Genomic DNA, 19,533 nt, shown 5'->3' on the forward strand with positions numbered 1-19,533 from the left:
TCGTTAGCATTACCTAATATGCTGACACGTTGACTAGGGTCTGGGTTAGTATTATTAACTTACAATGGCATTATTTTTGTATTGTTTCACAAATTCCTCAGTAAACTCACCAAAACGTCACAGTGGAGTTATTGAGTCTGTTGGGTTCGCAGCTAGTGGGTCCATAATGATGACTGTTGTGTTTGATCAGCCGTTTTACAGACAGCGTTTGGAAACATTTAAGGTAAATAAGAAACAATTACAGAATCTTTCCGTGTAAATAAATAATTTTACAACGTATATATCTGCGGCTTATGACTGGTGGTGCGGCTAACATATGGAAAAAAAATGTTACCCTAATATTGAGTAGGTGCGGCTAACATACCGGTGCGCTCCAAAGTACAGCAAATACATTATAGTGTCTTCAAAGTGTGCAGTTTTTACTAAAATAGGAACTTTTGTCAAGGCTAGAACCAATTACTCATGTTTACATTGATTCTTATGGGGAACTCTGCTTCACTATACAAACTTTTTGGTTAAACCATGTTAAAACATAATTAAGATTGTAAATCAAGGTTCAACTGTTCTTTATATTCGATCCCTCAGGCTGTACTGCATCAACAAGGGACATCAGTGTGTAAAGGATATCACCACATGGGCTCAGGAAAACTTCAGAAACCCACTGTCAGTAACTACAGTTGGTCGCTACATCTGTAAGTGCAAGTTAAAACTCTCCTATGCAAGGCGAAAACCGTTTATCAACAACACCCAGAAACGCCGTCTGCTTCGCTGGGCCTGAGCTCACCTAAGATGGACTGATACAAAGTGGAAAAGTGTTCTGTGGTCTGACGAGTCCACATTTCAAATTGTTTTTGGAAACTGTGGACGTCGTGTCCTCCGGACCAAAGAGGAAAATAACCATCTGGATTGTTATAGGTGCAAAGTTGAAAAGCCAGCATCTGTAATGGTATGGGGGTGCATTAGTGCCCAAGACATGGGTAACTTACACATCTGTGAAGGCGCCATTAATGCTGAAAGGTACATACAGGTTTTGGAGTAACATATGGATCCTTCCGAGCAACGTTACCATGGACGCCCCTGCTTATTTCAGCAAGACAATACTAAGCCACGTGTTACATCAACGTGGCTTCATAGTAAAAGAGTGCGGGTACTAGACTGGCCTGCCTGTAGTCCAGACCTGTCTCCCATTGAAAATGTGTGGCGCATTATGAAGCCTAAAATACCACAACAGAGACCCCCGGACTGTTGAACAACTTAAGCTGTACATCAAGCAAGAATGGGAAAGAATTCCACCTGAGAAGCTTCAAAAATGTGTCTCCTCAGTTCCCAAACATTTACTGAGTGTTGTTAAAAGGAAAGGCCATGTAACACAGTGGTGAACATGCCCTTTCCCAACTACTTTGGCACGTGTTGCAGCCATGAAATTCTAAGTTAATTATTATTTGCAAAAAAAATAATATTTATCAGTTTGAACATCAAATATCTTGTTTTTGTAGCATATTCAACTGAATATGGGTTGAAAAGGATTTGCAAATCATTGTATTCCGTTTATATTTACATCTTACACAATTTCCCAACTCATATGGAAACGGGGTTTGTACAAGGCACAGTAGATATGATTTAAATTATGATTCCCTTCATATACACAAATGTAACTTTCCCAAATTTCGCCTAGCATAGAAGCTAATTAGTGATTAGTAGCATACTAATAAACAGTAATTGAGTTGTAAACTATGAGAAAATATAAATGGTATTATCACATTCAGCAGCATTCAGAAGAAATATGTAGTTAACACATTTTATAAATGTTATTCCACTCAATGATACTCAAGATAGTCACTGCAACAGTTACTATGTATTCCTGGATGTTGATAACAAGAGATTTTTAGCATTAGGACATCACAAATGCAGTGTAAATATCAAATATGACGCAGATTTGACTTGGATGACAAGAGGGCTCACTCCATTCATTGTATTCCCACCATGGAAAAAACGCGACCAGGTGCCAAACCAGATGCACAGAATGAACTCATTTGCTGCCTGCCGAGAGACGAGGACATCAAACACGCACGCACCTTGTCTAGGCCAGAAAATGATCAAGTTCATTTCCATCGATTGATTATCATCCCAGGCCTTTAGGCAGCGAGCCCCCCTCCCTGACAAGAATGACCATTTTCGCCTTAAAAAACAGATGAATCACATATTTTAAAGGTAGAGGCACCTTTGCACTAGATCAGGGCTATTCAACTGTCAAACTGGGGGCCAAATCGACCCAGGGATGACACCATACCGGCTACTGAGTTCAAAATTTGGAAACAAACATTTTTGCATCAAATTCTTAAAAAAAAAAAAATACACTAGAGTTGTAGAGGAATTTGGGCTATCAAAACACTTTGGTAGATCTTTATATTGACATTTTAATTGTAACTTTGCTAGAAAAACAACTGAGGCATTCCTCAAAGCACCCCTTTAAGTCCTCTCCTTTTTGCTATTTACAAATGTTTTTTGCAATGTGATTTATTTTTCAGGTGTTGCTGTAGCTTCAGATGCAGTCAGTGTGTTCTACATCTTTAGTTATACTAGTGGTGTTCCTCAAGGTTCCATCTTAGGTCCTCTCTTTTTCATCATTCGGGCTATTGAACTGGTGGCCCACAAGTTCAGTTAAAAAAACTTGTGAGAAACTCAAATTTTTGCAGCAGCAGATTCTTAAAAACACTAGAGTGCTGACAAACCGCAGGTCAGTTGCAATTTTTTTGCCCATATGCGACCTGGACCCATTGGACATCCAACCCTGCAGTGTGAACGAAGCCATAGAGATGATCTTTGACTAGCTGAAAAACAGCAGAGCGATCCTCTGACAAGATAAATACACCCAAGTCAAATGTCTACCATAGAGGTGGTTCTCTGTAATATACAAAATAAGACAAATAGTGAAGGGGCAAGTCTTAACTTCCTGGAAATGTGGTTGCCAAAACAATTGAGTTGAATCTAGATAGTCCAGTTTGATTGTCTTCTTGTCACTCTGCCAGCAACAAGGCCAATCCGATGACCTCACTAAACCATCCAATCTCTGCCCTGTTTATTTGTTCATCGCAGTGTTTTAGCCTTTTTATTTGAGGTAGAAAGTCGCCAAAGAGAATAATTTACTTGCCATTCGCTCTGCTCTCTAATAAAACAAAAACAACACCGTAGATTTTAACCATCTAACATTTCGGATCCAACTACGAAACTCCAAAGTCGAAGACTTCATTTCAACTCTTGTGCGTCAGCAAACAATTTGTGACGTAACAGTCAGCAATGCATCACTAAAGCGTTTGGACTTATCATCCACTTAAGAAAGTACTGACTTTTATTAGTCCCTCTTCGTGCAAACAAGCTTTTGGCTCGCCTCCGCCCCCCCCTCAGGCTTTACTTTTTTTCCTCAACCTAATGCACCTGCTTGCCCTCTTCATCGTCATCATCATGGTGTCGCAGCACTTCCATGCTGTGCTGCTCAGCATGCTTAGCAGGGAAGGGAAGGCAAACATTGACAGGGCAAATCCATTGTGTCCTCCCCACTCAACATTTGACTTTCCCACAGTCTCTGCTGCTCCACGTCATGACGGACACTTCCTCGCATCATTTTGTCCTCCCAGTAGGAGTTGTCTACCCGAGCTGCAAAGATGCACTATGGCGTCTTTTCTTAAGGACTAAGAGTTAGGCTGTGTGGGTACTCCTTGGGGAAGACTATTTTCTGTTCCTAGTGCTTTGAACAGCATGTAGTGGCAGCAATCTAGTCCTAAACCAATCAATGGAAATGCCAGGAATGAACAGGAGGAAGTGGATTTTGTATGTGTGCACCCTTTGAGGGGAAAAAAGGGAAAATTGAGAAAAAAGATGAACATTTATATCTGCACAAAACCCAAAATAAATTTTGAAAATCAAGACTAAATTTCCTGCAATTCAGTGCATTTATACACTATATTTTATACCTTTAGATGTATTCGCATCTACCAACCTCCTTTGGCACTTTTTTTTTTTTTGGTAGATAATTTACTCACATTATTATCATTGAAAATGTAATAAAATAAAATTCTACACCATGCATGCAAAGAACTCCGAAAATGTTTCCCATTTGGCAACTCTTCGCGCCCTAGGTCGCACGTCAAAGATATACCTTCTCGCTGACTACTAATAAACACTCTAGAACTACAACTAGTGTTGTTTTGGTACCGGTACCAAAATGTATTTCAATACTTTTCTAATCTGATTTAGCGCGGTTTTTGGGGATCGAAGTCTTTTTCCGGTGGTCAAGTTTTCGGCACATCATTTGTCAATAGTGCGCAAATAACAGGCTATATATATAAATATACGAAACGAGGCCGGAATAAGATGCACGATGTAGCCTTGGTTGAGTCAAGAATGCACACACACACACACAACACACACTCACACACACACAGCTCTGCGAGTGTCGATGCGTGGAGATAAGGAGAGTTTCAAACACATTGCATGTGAGCCTCAGCACGAGGGAGGAAGAGCCTTGTGCACTTGAGACATGCCGCGCGCTCCTTTTGCATCTACTGTGACGCGACTTTCAATGAGCTTCCAAAACAAAAGTCAGGGGAACACAAGTTGGGGCCCTGATTAACATCTGCTCGGGCCTTTTCTTCCAACCGTGCACCTGAGCATATCCGGAATTTGATTTATGTCTACGGAGAACATGGCAGGTCAGATAGTGTGTGTGTGTGTGTGTGGGTGTGTGTAGAAACACTTATGTTATGCTTGAGTTAGAGAGCAGGATTACCGTGGATCCTTTGGGCATGGCAGTCTCATCTACGAGAAGGTAGAGGATGTTGAGAGCCACCAAAAGAACTGAGATTGTCTGAGGACAAGAGGAAGACTGTCAGTAAACAAACACATCCCATTTGATGATTGTTGCTGGCTATTAACGAGCATCCTGAACAGCCATTAAACACACGCTGGTTCTAACCCAGACTGGTCATGAGTAAACAGCTGCTAGCTCACCCACCGTTCCTGCCAGCAGGATCAGCATCACCATGGGATACAACAAGTTCTTCTCCCAACCTGAAGCTCGCTTTCTCCTTTCTGGAAAAGACATGACATGTCTACACCAATATAGGGCCACAGCATTAGGTACACACACACCAGACAATGCAAAAGCTACATTCAAAATTCAGCCAACATATGCAAAGCATCTTTTCTATAGGATGACAATAGCTTGAGCAGGTGTTGTTTTACAACGCATTTTAAAAGGTGATAGCTACTAAATTACTCCTTGTTACTTGCCAGTGTTGATAATGAATCAATTCAAGCTTCAGCCTGAGGCTTCACTTACAACCCCAACATATCATATCGTAGTTGTGTGTACCAAACACACACTCCTCTCATCACAGCCACTCCCCTCGGCTATTTTCTTCAAAAATGAACCTCTTCCTCTATAATTAGCGGCAGTCATCATCATTACATAATACGTCAAAACTGTTATATATAATATGAAACCATCATTTATAACTATATGTATATATACAGTAGCTATGTATATATATATATATATATATATATATATATATATATATATATATATATATATATATATATATATATATATATATATGTGTTTATATAGAGCTATATATATATATTTATATATATAGCTGCATATTGGCAAGGACTGCACGGTACAATAAGTATCACAATATTTGAGTCAAGATACGATATAGTATTGAGATCTGATGATACTGTGATATTCAACATAGTTCACTGATAAATTTAAAATGCAGCCAATACAAAACAATTCAAATGATCCATTTCCATGTATTGCAATTTTACAGAAAGTGGACACACACCTGGGGATAGGTTGACTGGCAACACTAACTTGGCCCTCGTGTGACTGTTGTCTGTCTATCTGTGTTGGCCCTGTGATGAGGTGGCGACTTGTCCAGGGTGTACCCCGCCTTCCGCCTGAATGCAGCTGAAATAGGCTCCAGCACCCCCTGCTACCCCGAAAGGGATAAGCGGTAAAGAATGTATGTATGGATGGATGGATGAAGTTTCTTGCCACTTAAATGTCAAAAAAATACCTGTGAAATGTAATTTACCTGAATTAATCAGAAGAAAAACTATTTTTTTATATCTGTTTTGTTGCACCCTAAGACTGCAGTATACACACAGTATGTGGATGATATATTTCTATGTACTGTATAATATTAGCTTGTGATGGACAGTGGCATGTGTAGTGGAGTGTATGTGATGACCAGGGGGTCCCTGAATCCACTCAATTTCCAACCTTGTTAGTCCTCCTTCTCAAAGTGCAGCCGCCCTGCCTGCTCGACAAGTTTGCCAGCTGCACTTTATAAGCGCCATCCTTCTAAATTAATGACATCACTAAAAGGCTCGATACAACATAAAGTTTGCTTCTTGTCCAATATCCTAAGTGCCTATATGCCCCTCCTCAACCCCCGCACTGCTCCCCAAAAGCCTCAGGCCTCATTTATAATACCCTAAAATGGATGAAAAATTATCAGGCAGTTCTGGTCCAAGTCCAAATTAAGAAATAAAAGCAGACGGGCAAAAAGGGCCTGTCTGTCAGCAATATGTCAAACTGCTTCTTGGGAAGCAAATATAAATTTGATTCTTAAGACAAAACACAATGCAAATACTTACCAAGTTTATTTCTCACATTTCGGATACTATCCAGTTCTTTACTGAGCTGATGGGCAAAGCCTCCTCTGGCATATGTGCATGTGGATGATCCTGAAGAAGAAGAAAAACACCAGCTAGATTTGGGAGCAAGATGCAACCAGCACATTGTCTCAGTGTGGCTAATGTCCATCCATAAGTAATTCTCCTCTCCATGGCGTAAAAGCATTTATTTTAAGTATCATTATCACTTCAGGACGAGAAAACAAGGAATGCTACACATCTAACACACAAACCGCTAACCACTACAGTTTCAACGTAAAATATGGGTGATCGATCCAAATCTCCATAGTACCAATACTTGGTACAGTGTCAGTTATATAAACAATACTAAAGTGATTACATCAATATTTTTCTTGTTCTTATGACAAAATCAGTTTACAAAGTCAGGGAGTAAGTACAGGAAGGCTTTTAGGGCAAAACTTTAAAAAATTAAATGGGAACCAGGAGTAGGTTTTGCTTTTGTTGTGAATTATATAGCTTTGGCCAACGATAGCGCTTTAAATACTATCGTGATAATGCATGTTCTGACACTAACTAATTTTGACAACGACAAGCAAACAAACGCGTCCTCAATGCACTGTAGCATTCTTGTTATTGGCTAACGTCCCTTCACAGTGCAAAGCCACTTCTAGTCAGTAATCCTCGCTTCCATGGCGGCAAATAAACACAGGTATCTTCACTGGAAGACAAGGAATAGCTAAACATGCTACACGACACACCGTAGGAGGATATGCTAACCGCAAGCTAGAACTCTTGAATGTAAACAAAGGAGGGCGGATTGATAAAAATATCAACCGTAACGATACCAAGTAGTATAGTATTAGGTAGATACTACAGTGGTTAGATCGATATTTTTTACTCTCAAAAAATCTTTAGTTTTTTTGGGGTAATGTTTACAAACTCAGGAAATAAGTCCCATTAGGGCACACAGGGCAAAAACCAAAGTATTTAAATTAGAGCCAATAGTATGATATAATAAAAACATTCCATTGATAATAATAATAATTATAATAGATTTTATTTGTAAAAAGCACTTTACATTGAGCTAACAACCTCAAAGTGCTACAGTGTATTAAAAAAATTAAATTAAAAGATAATAAAAATAAATAAAAATTATAAATTAGAACAGCCTAATAGCTAGAACTAGTTTGCATATATCTAAAAAAAAAAAGGCTTTTTTAAAGGCCTACTGAAATGCGATGTTCTTATTTAAACGGGGATAGCAGGTCCATTCTATGTGTCATACTTGATCATTTCGCGATATTGCCATATTTTTGCTGAAAGGATTTAGTAGAGAACATCGACGATAAAGTTCGCAACTTTTGGTCGCTGATAAAAAAAGCCTTGCTTGTACCGGAAGTAGCAGACGAGTAGCGTGACGTCACAGGTTGTGGAGCTCCTCACATCTGCACATTGTTTACAATTATGGCCACCAGCAGCGAGAGTGATTTGGACCGAGAAAGCGACGATTTCCCCATTAATTTGAGCGAGGATGAAAGATTTGTGGATGAGGAAAGTGAGAGTGAAGGACTAGAGGGCAGTGGGAGCGATTCAGATAGGGAAGATGCTGTGAGAGGCGGGTGGGACCTGATATTCAGCTGGGAATGACTAAAACAGTAAATAAACACAAGACATATATATATATATACTCTATTAGCCACAACAAAACCAGGCTTATATTTAATATGCCACAAATTAATCCCGCATAACAAACACCTCCCCCCTCCCGTCCATATAACCCGCCAATACAACTCCCTGCACAACACACTCAATCCCACAGCCCAAAGTACCGTTCACCTCCCCAAAGTTCATACAGCACATATATTTCCCCAAAGTCCCGAAAGTTACGTAAGTGACATGCACATAGCAGCACGCACGTACGGGCAAGCGATCAAATGTTTGGAAGCCGCAGCTGCATGTGTACTCACGGTACCGCGTCTGCGCATCTAACTCAAAGTCCTCCTGGTAAGAGTCTCTGTTGTCCCAGTTCTCCACAGGCCAATGGTAAAGCTTGACTGTCATCTTCCGGGAATGTAAACAATGAAACACTGGCTGTGTTTGTGTTGCTGCAGTCGGCCGCAATACACCACTTCCCACCTACAGCTTTCTTCTTTGCTGTCTCCATTGTTCATTGAACAAATTGCATAAGATTCACCAACACAGATGTCCAGAATACTGTGGAATTTTGCGATGAAAACAGACGACTTGATAGCTGGCCACCATGCTGTCCCAAAATGTCCTCTACAATCCGTGACGTCACGCGCTGACGTCATCATACCGAGACGTTTTCAGCAGGATATTTCGCACGAAATTTAAAATTGCACTTTAGTAAGCTAACCCGGCCGTATTGACATGTTAAGATTTCATCATTGATATATAAACTATCAGACTGCGTGGTCGGTAGTAGTGGGTTTCAGTAGGCCTTTAAAAAAAAGGGGTTTTAAGCCTTTTTTAAAAGCATCAACAGTCTGTGGTTCCCTCAGGTGGTCAGGGAGAGCGTTCCACAGACTGGGAGCGGCGGAGCAGAAAGCTCGTTCTCCCATTGTTCATAGCTTTGTCCTCGGAGGTTGGAGGAGGTTAGCCTGTCCGGAGCGGAGGTGTCGTGTGGAGGATTTGGGGGTGAGTGGTTCTTTGAGGTAGAGGGGGGCATTACCATGGAGGCACTGGTGGGTTAGTAGGGAGACTTTGTATTCAATCCTGAGTGGAACAGGAAGCCAGTGAAGGGATTTGAGAATTGGTGTGATATGGTCATATTTCCGCACTGTCATCCGGATCCTAGCATTGTTACACCACTAAACTGTCTTCCATTATAATTGTGATAAAACATTTTGATCATTTAATGATATTGAAATTATGAATGACCAACATTGGTGTCACCAATACTGCCCCTGTAACTACTTGGTATCGAATCAATACGCAATATAGTATCGCCCAAAACTAATGTAACGTATCCAAACAACGGAAGAATAAGTGATTATTACATTTTAACAAAAGTGTAGATAGAACCATGTTAAAACAGAAAGTAACCAGATATGAACAGTAAATTAGCAAGTACATTAATAATAATTTTGAGAAAATAATACAACCATAAATGACTTAATAAGTTACCACATATTGTACACCATAGCCCATTTAGGACCCTCTGTAACCTGTTTTGAAATGCTTCTATTATCATTTATATGCCAAATAGTATAGCGGTGATGTATATTGTAATTGCAAGAGGCTGCAATATATAGATTTTAGGTCATATCGCCCAACACGTTGGTCTGCATCCCGTGGCTCTGGAGCCACTTGTGGCTCCCTTAGATTTTTTTTTTAACCCCGGAGTAAGAAAAGTTTGTATTTTTAAGAGTTCTATCATTTCTGACTGTCTGTGAGGCCATCAGAAATGGGCAAGGAAGGCAAGTAAAAAAGACTAGAAGCCTGTGTGTTCAGTTTAGCTTCTTGAGTGTGCAATTCCTTGGCTAAGCTAACCATGAATACTTGCCAAAAAAGAAAAGGTTTAATGTCGTATGGACAGATAGCTTTTCCCATAAAATAAAAAGATTAAAACTTTTTAAAGTTTATAAGCTGTGTTAGGTTTTGCAGCTCAATACTATTTATCTTCCGTGGGAGACGCATCAAAATGCCTCTCTTGTCTCCCTTCCTTATCGTGAAGGGGCAGGAGCGCTAGCGTCAGTACAGCTTTAGCATTATTGTGTCAGTCAGCAACAAGTCAAATGGATGAAATACATTTTTATGCCAAAAAGGACAGAACCATGACCTTTAAACTGAGCTACCAAACTGTGATTATGGTGTATCGTTACACCCCAAAGTTAACAGCCTACATATTCAGATTTGTTTCACCTTGTTGGAAGACAAAAACAACATCTATTGGCTTAAATTAAAAAAAATGTCAGGGACAAGCTCACCAACCAGCTCATTCCCAAGGGAACTGGTGTGTTATTTGTGTGCTTCACAAGTCAGCCGGTAGATCAATTGATGTGACAGATATGATGCACTTAATAGCAAATACATCATGTGAAGTAGAAGAAACAAAGGACAGTATCATGACTTGATAGAAGCAGTAATGGAGCCTTGGCAGCATGTCAACAGCAGTATCATAAGTGACGTCACCGCTGACTGAAGTTAAATATATCCTGCCTTCTCTTCTGCTGGCACACTGAGTTACAGCGAGGCAGAGATGCTGAGTGAGGCTTGTGGCAGCCAGCAAAGCCACGTACCCTCTCTAACCTTTCTTACAATGACGTCACTGGCAAATATGCAAAAGAGCGCGCTGAGACAACGGAGGCTCTGGCAAGGTCGTAGTGCCGCAGAGCATCTGGACACCAGTGCTGTTGTCTGCATGTCAGGGTCCTACAAGGACGACACTTACCGGTAACACTACATCCATGCACTCTCATTTCCATAACACAACTTGTTGAACTCCATTCATACAGCAAAGGACATAGGTGCATATTCCCCCTTCCTCTCTTCACACTGATCATTTACACCCCCCCCCCCGACATGTTTTCCTGTCCCATCACTCCTTTGGCTGCCGTTAATAACATGCGAGAGAAACAAACGCATTACCGTATTTTTGACTATAAGTCGCAGTTTTTTCATAGTTTGGCCGGGGGTGCGACTTATACTCAGGAGCGTCTTATGTGTGAAATTATTAACACATTACCGTAAAATATCAAATAATATTATTAGCTCATTCACGTAATAGACTAGACGTATAAGATTTAATCGGATTTAGCGATTAGGAGTAACAGATTGTTTGGTAAACGTATAGCATGTTCTATATGTTATAGTTATTTGAATGACTCTTACCATAATATGTTACGTTAACATACCAGGCACCTTCTCAGTTGGTTATTTATGCCTCATATAACGTACACTTATTCAGCCTGTTGTTCACTATTCTTTATTTATTTTAAATTGCCTTTCAAATGTCTATTCTTGGTGTTGGATTTTATCAAATAAATGTCCCCAAAAAATGCGACTTATACTCTAGTGCAGGGGTGTCAAACTCAAATACAGAGTGGGCCAAAATTTAAAACTGAACAAAGCCGCGGGCCAAGGTTGAACAAATTAACCTTTTTGATATGGAGCCAAACAAGTTTTGCATTGAATATTGAACAAGCAAGGCTTATATAACTTTATAGTGACAGGCAATATCGAGTTTCAAATAATAATAATTAAAAAATATCAAATTTCATTTGTAATTAGTCAGAAGACAATCAACATTTTTCCCATTAGAAGTTCAGTAGTACCTCAGGATATTAGTGCCACAGCTTACTAGTGTTTTGGGGTACGAGCTGACTCTCGGCTAATTGTTATGCTTTAGGTTGCGAACAAAAATTCAGTTACGTGCCCCCCTATTGCTAGTTGGCGTAGTGAATGCCATGGTGAACCTCGTAAGATCCTACCAAAACATCTGGTGTCTTATTCACTAACATTAGCTTATAGCTAAAGATCGACATAACTTTGTTTTTGTTTTTCAAACAAGGAAGGTGAGCAGTAGCACTGCGAGTGTGCACTATGGGTGTCCCGATCTGATATTGATATCGGTCCGATATCAGCAAAGAAACAAGTATGGGATATCGGCTTGCATTTTAAATCTCGGATATAAGCGCTCTGTTATAAGCAGTCCTGGTTTTTGACATTAGCCGCTAGCGAGAATGCTATAGTGCGTTGAGGACACGTTCATTTTTTGACGCTGTAAATTTTCAGGAGACAGCTAGCATGTGTCATCAACATGCATTATCACAATATCACGAAAGTATTAAAAGCTCTATCGTTGGCTAAATGTATATCGTTATATCGAATATTGTCTATATCACGCAACTCTAGCCAACAACATACGAAAGCCACCCAGGTGTACTCCGCTACACTGGGCATGTACATGGAATTATGCCAGACCATATACCTCCTTTTCCAATCGTGCCAAAAAAGGGTGATTGTGCCATGCTTTATTTAGATATAAAGTGGGCCCAGGCCCGGTATGATTGGCGTAGTGTGAGTATGCCTTAGACACCTCAATACTTTCAGGTTCCTCCCTCACCTTCATTATTATTTAGCTGAATACAATGCAGAAGACACATGCTCGTCGACAGCACCGCTTCTGACTTTTGGAATCAAAGTCTTTGGGGTGCGTCCATTGAACTTTCCGTGAACTACAAGGGAGAAAGAAAACTTCCAATGCTTTGAAGCTAGTGTGTGAGCATGTCCACAATATGTACATAAACACCTACAGGACTGAAAATGTTGTGTTGAACAACCAGATGATGACCAAAGTTCTCCTTTGTGCCCCTGAATACATGAAAGGCATGATAAGCAAAAGATTGCAAATTTTCTGTCAAAGTGTGGAATGAGGCGCTCAGGTGGCACTGTATGGAGGAGGCTGGCGTAGTATTTAAAAACATGCACTATCAGGGCCTGATCTGCCTTACCTCCGTGGTGTGAAAAGACTCTCGTCCTCTTCATTTGTACACTTGGTTGCATGCTTGACTTAATATTAAAGTAGGTTTTGGAACGTGGCCCAAATACTTCCTGCTTCTTGACATTATTCAGTGTTAACAAGGAATTTGCACCGGGGGGGCATGAACAGGAAATGCAGGCTCAGGGCAAAAGAAGACCTTCTCCATTCTCTCACTTCCTCAGACTTTTTGCCTGATAGCAAAGTCAAAGAGGGCAAAGCGGGTGCTCATTTTAATATCCGTGTGGAAAAGTCAATCAGTGACTACAGACATGAGCCAAACCTTCTCGTCAAAGATGATTTTCCATACCATTAGCCATTCATAAATGCAGCAATTCGTTTAGAGTTTTTAAGTGAAAGCTTCAAATATTTGCGAACTTAAAGCATAGTTCTTGTCATGGAGAGGCAGAGACATGTCCATGTCCATGTCAAGTGTGTGTGTGTGTGTGCCTGCTAATTGATATCAGTGTGGCTCCATCACACCCATAAGGGCCATCAGACCCCACCGCTCCCTTTTAATGTGCCAACACGTCTCCGACAGACATACCGTTTAATCTCCTCTGAAGGGCTTCCTCTTGCAAATGGATGCAGTAAATCTGCTCATCCAGGTCCTCCAGGATCTGAAGAGGACATGAAATGGGTTATAATTAGGCCCAAAGTGGGACTGGAGAGATGGCAGATGGGAGAATGAGTCGGTGACGTATTTGTAGTCCTCTGCTGGATGCAGGAAGACCGCTTTCAGACTTGTGCCTCACTCTTTTAAAGTTCTCCTTCAAGAATTGGATTTGATTGTAGAAACATTTTCGAAGTAACATGTATATTTTCTTGGGCTGAAAAAAAAAACCGCGATTATAAGAAGTTAGGGATGTAATGATAAACTGTATTAATGATAACCGCTGTAGAACTCCTGAGGGTTAGTACTACAGTTTTGAATTACAATTATCAAAAAACCGTGATTGACCACTGCACTTTGATAAACTCACGGACTGACTGGCGCCAGCTCACTATCTTTAACGCCACCATGAAAACAAAAGACATTAACGTAATCTAAACTTACATTGTGTACATTAAACCTGCAAGCTTGAAACAAAGTGATTGTTCTATACTGGTGTTTTTACGGTGCGTTCAAGGACCGCTGAACACAGTAGAACGCCACCATGCCCGCTACAAATAATAAATATTAATAACAGTCACGCACATTTCACTTATATACATCTTAAAGTGCCACAGTAAAAAATAGTATTTAAAACAATAAAAGTTCAGCTATGAAAACAGATACAATACTCAAAGACTATCAGTGAAGCAAAAGAAACAAAACATGAAAAATTGTGGGTTTTCTAACAGTGTGTCTATTTATTTTAGTTATTTAAAGAAAAATAACTTAGTGAAAACAGTACCTTTTGAGCACATTCAACAATATCGCAATAATAATGACAACCGTTTCATCACAATTACCGTGGATGGATGGATAACATTTTCATATTGTTACCCCATACCGTCTACCAAGTTGTATTACCCTCGGTCCATCCCATAGTGTGGAAAGATGCAGCTGAGTTACAGTTGCATTTGCGCTACAAGCGGGTAAAAATTGTCAGCAAAAATGAACAAAGGAAAGGGTACATTGGATGGCAAGCCCAGCCCATAAGTCCCGGCAGGTCGCTCTTTCGACAAGAACAAAGCTGTTTCTATCTACAGTAGGGATGGGCGACTAGGCCTAAAATCCATATTGCGATATATATTGCAGCCTTTTGCGATAACGATATATATTATTTGGTGTATGAAACATTTCAAAACGGATTTCAAAGGCTCCTAATTTGGCTGCTGATGCTGTAACATATTGCATGTTCGAATACTTAACATGAATTTACAGGGGCAGTATTGGTCATACCAATGCTGATACTGATACTTTAAATGGTCAAGATCATTGAATGATTACATTTTTGATTGAAAACAATTGTAATCAGACAAAAACACAGGATGATGGTGTAACAATATCAATTATATATTCAAATTATTTCATATTGTTTATTCTGATTTAAAATTTAGTTTTTGCCCTCAAAGCCCTCCTGTGTCCAGGGATTTATTTCCTGCGTTTTTAAACAATAGCAAAAACAAAAAAATGTTGATGATAAAAAATATTTATCCAACCACTAGTATTGACTAGGGATGGGAATCAAAAAACGTTTTTTGTTCAGAACCGGTTCCCAGTGTATCAATTTCTTCGAATCACCTGCCAATTTTTCCAAACGATTCCATAACGTTTCCTGCGGGATGGAATGACAGCAGACAGCAACATGGCTCCCAAAAAAACCTCTGTGTTAAGATACCAGTTTGGCGCATTAAGGACATAAAATATGGATTGTTGTTTGGTAATGTAATCTGTGATGTTTCTACCTAAATAAATGCGAGAACATCAATTGAGGATTATGAATGGGGTTGTGGTTATTAGTTTTCAATCACAGTGTTCAGCAGGCTGATCGCCCAGCAATATTAGACTTTAGAACAACATAGAGAAGGTTAAGACACCATCATGCAGCAATATGAATATGATTAACTTGTATAACACGTGACGTATTGAATATCTGACAATCAAGGCATAACTGTAACAATCCACATTTCAGTGTTTCCCACACATTCATTTATTTGTGGCGGCCCGCCACGAAATAATTACGTCCGCCACAAATGGATTTTTCGGCTTTTGACTCGGTCGACCGCTCATAAAAGCAATGGGACTGTCTGTGAATGCTGCTTGTAGTTACACCTCAGGTGCAGTAGGTGGCGGTAGCCTACTATGCACTATGCAATAGCACTTAATTCACCTGGTGGGCCAGAAGAAGAAGAAGAAGAAGGGGGACGGACGGACGGACGGACGGACGGAAGGAATCAAAATACTCGCTGGCTACTTTTCATGATGGCGCTTCCTACGTTTCTACCTCAAACGTCCAAAAGCTGCTGAAAGCCTTGATCCAGGATGCCATGGGGGAAAAAACTTAAATGGTGCCTTTTGGCGACAGTTAGCAGCTTGGTGGCTCATAGCCGGCTAGCTAACGCTTGCTAGCGTGGTAGCATTGCTTCATTTTTACAGGTGTTATATGTAGATAGTAGTGATGGGTCCGGCAACACCGATGCATCGGCGCATGCGTCGAGCTCATAGAGCTAAACCCTGTGTCGGTGCGCGTACCGCTTTTAGAAAGTCACGTGACCAATCATGAGCTGTTTTGGTCACGTGACCGATACGCGAACTGTGTCGCACTGACGCCTCCTCTGTGCCCTGTGAGCGGGTCTTTTCTACAGCCGGAGAAATAATAACTAAGAAGAGAAAGCGTCTAAAATTGAATACGTTGGAAAAACTGTTTTTTTTTTTAAATAAAAATGTGTAAAAATAAATAAATAATAATTTCCAGGTCCACAAGCATCCTCATTCACAACACGTTCTCTTAGATTTCCATGTTATGATACATGTTCACATTATTTGACTGTATCTAAAAAAGACAAAAAATATATTTTTATTTAAATGAAGTTATGAAATAATCCTAAATGAAATACAATGACTTGGTTTATATTATTGTATATACTAGGTCAGTGGTTCTCAACCTTTTTTCAGCAATGTACCCCCTGTGATTTTTTTTTAAATTCAAGTACCCCCTAATCAGAGCAAAGCATTTTTGGTTGAAAAAAAAAAGATAAAGTAAAATACAGCACTATGTCATCAGTTTCTGATTTATTAAATTGTATAACAGTGCAAAATATTGCTCATTTGTAGTGGTCTTTCTTGAACTATTTGGAAAAAAAAGATATAAAAATAACTAAAAACTTGTTGAAAAATAAACAAGTGATTCAATTATAAATAAAGATTTCTACACCTAGAAGTAATAATCAACTTAAAGTGCCCTCTTTGGGGATTGTATTAGAGATCCATCTGGATTCATGAACTTAATTCTAAACATTTCTTCACAAAAAAAATAAATCTTTAACATCAATATTTATGGAACATGTCCACAAAAAATCTAGCTGTCAACACTGAATATTGCATAGTTACATTTCTTTTCACAGTTCTTTTTGACAGACATTTTAGTGACAAACCTGAGCTTGTGCTTCACTGAGTTTATGAACTTACATTCATATTTTGTTGAAGTATTATTCAATAAATATATAAAGGATTTTTGAATTGTTGCTATTTTTAGAATATTTTTTAAAAATCTCACGTACCCCTTGGCATACCTTCAAGTACCCCCAGGGGTTCGCGTACCCCCATTTGAGAACCACTGTACTAGGTCATAAAATCAGTGTCAGTTGAGTCGGTCCATAGGTTGCCTGTAGGGATTTTTAATGTCCAGCAGATGTCATTATTTAGTGACACAGTATCGACACAGTATCAATACAGTTTTGCAATGTGTCAAAACACTTCATGACGCCTCATCAACCCATCACTAGTAGATAGGTTATAGCTGCATCGCTCGCGGCTCGTCATATATTTAACGTTAATCCGTGATTTCACCGAGCGTTTCACTGACGGTGAGCAGCCTGACGCTGCTTCATTAACACCGCCGCTGTTTGACTCGTGGCCCGGGGCAGACGCTCGTAGTAACAGTCACGTGTTACAATACCGACGAGCTAACGTGTCCAGGTTATAACCCTGTTGTCAATAAACACACATGGACTGAAGCTAAATTGTCCACTGTCCACTGCAGCATGTGAATGCAATGAAAATAATAAATCTGAGCCAACCAGCTGTTAAAATGTTGTCCAGGTTAATGTTTTGGCCATTAAAGACCGTTCATTTCAAGATTTCAACTGTGATTGGGCTTTAAACAGGTGGCTGACCTGTTCAGATGAGTGTAACTGCTACTGGTCAAATAATGTGAAATAGCATTTAATTTTACATGTATGCAATGCCATTTAAATGCAATTATAGATAATAATAATAATAATAATAAATACTGTGTAGTGTTGTAAATAGTCAACGGGAAGGATTCTATTAAGATATAAGCCATGAGCACTACACAGCCAGAAAAAAACCTAGGCAGGACAAGTAGATTTGAGAAGTCAGGCAAGTAGAAAAAAACCTTAACGTTGAACCCTGCATGTGTTGAGCTGCTGCCGCTTAAGGTTAGACGGCACTGTACATAGAGCGGTTCTGCTCGTTAGTAATAAATTCTAATGTTGGATGTTCACTCCTTCACACAGATGAGTATAGAAAAATATTTTCAACGGCCGAAAAGGGCTCGACTTGGAGAGGAGGTAGGCCTACAGTTCGGACCACAGGTGCGACCTGTTCAGCAGCAGCAGGAGGAGGAGGAGGTTGACTGACTGTGGCAGGACACCTCTGCCTCTGTTTCACTTCATGTTGCTGGTAAATAATATGGTTGTAGTAGTAGGCTAAAGTTAAATTATTTAGTATTCACTAATTAAAGGGGCAGAGCTTTAAGAGACATTTTAGCTTTTATATTTTATAAGATATATTTTTTGTAAGAACCACAATTAATAAATATATTTCAGTGAATCACTAATTGTTCAAATCTGTATATAAATATGTACATAAAATGTTGTAATTATATTCCAACTCCGTGTTCTTCTTGGTCATCGCCGCTGCCGCCACTGCCACCCCACCCCCCCCTCCCCGCCCGCCCGCCGACCACACCACCACAAATAGATGCCTGTCCTGTGGGAAACACTGCATTTGGTGTTATTAATGCGCCAAGCTGGTATCTAAACATGGAAGTATAGTTCGACCCCTCTGAATGCTCCAGCAGCAGGGTATACAAAATCTGGCACAACACCGGCAGAGGACATTTTCTCTAGTGTTTTTTTTCTATTTTGTGTTGAGATGTTTACAAAAGCATGTTTAACAAACAAGCAAACAAATGGTGCAGTCCCATTTTTATAGTATTAAAAACTTTAAAATTATCCATAGAAAGTACACTTAAAATGTCGACCAATCTTTAAATGAATCGCAAATAATTATGAATTAACTACAGACAAAATGCGATAAATCTTGAGTCAATCAATTGACTGCCCCTAATATTTTCAATTTTGTGTGGCTTCAGAGGTGATATTTTTTAAAAGGCTTCCAAATTTTGAGATTCCGCTGAGTCAGTAATGCTGATGAATGACTTACTGTTGGTTTGACAAGTAACTGGCCCATGACTGTGAACATCCTTGACAATCCCACAGGAGTGCACACTAGAAGAACAACAACAAATGAGACATATACCCGAAGACACCACATACTGTACGTTTACGTGCACTGAAGTTAATTCTCAAAATAGTTGTGTCCCTCCATTTTTACACTTCAATGTGAAGTCTTTGTTTACAACCATTGTTGAACAAACATTTTGTTCCTCCTCAACACTAGAGGGTAATTT

General features: G+C 39.7%; 1 protein-coding gene across 2 annotated transcripts in view; it reads right to left on the reverse strand.

Annotated features, from left to right (window-relative positions):
* lmbr1 (limb development membrane protein 1) overlaps positions 1 to 19,533 on the reverse strand; it is a 60,830-nt gene that overhangs the window by 13,823 nt on the left and 27,474 nt on the right. For both annotated transcript variants that reach the window (XM_061965808.1, XM_061965807.1), the window contains exons 8-12: positions 19,287 to 19,351; positions 13,716 to 13,788; positions 6,667 to 6,756; positions 5,012 to 5,088; positions 4,787 to 4,864 (exon numbers count right to left, since the gene is read on the reverse strand). In XM_061965808.1, the coding sequence (XP_061821792.1) occupies positions 4,787 to 4,864; positions 5,012 to 5,088; positions 6,667 to 6,756; positions 13,716 to 13,788; positions 19,287 to 19,351 (383 nt within the window). The remainder of the gene's footprint in view (positions 1 to 4,786; positions 4,865 to 5,011; positions 5,089 to 6,666; positions 6,757 to 13,715; positions 13,789 to 19,286; positions 19,352 to 19,533) is intronic.

The sequence above is a fragment of the Nerophis lumbriciformis genome, linkage group LG07 (assembly GCF_033978685.3).
Source record: "Nerophis lumbriciformis linkage group LG07, RoL_Nlum_v2.1, whole genome shotgun sequence".
Taxonomy (NCBI): domain Eukaryota; kingdom Metazoa; phylum Chordata; class Actinopteri; order Syngnathiformes; family Syngnathidae; genus Nerophis; species Nerophis lumbriciformis.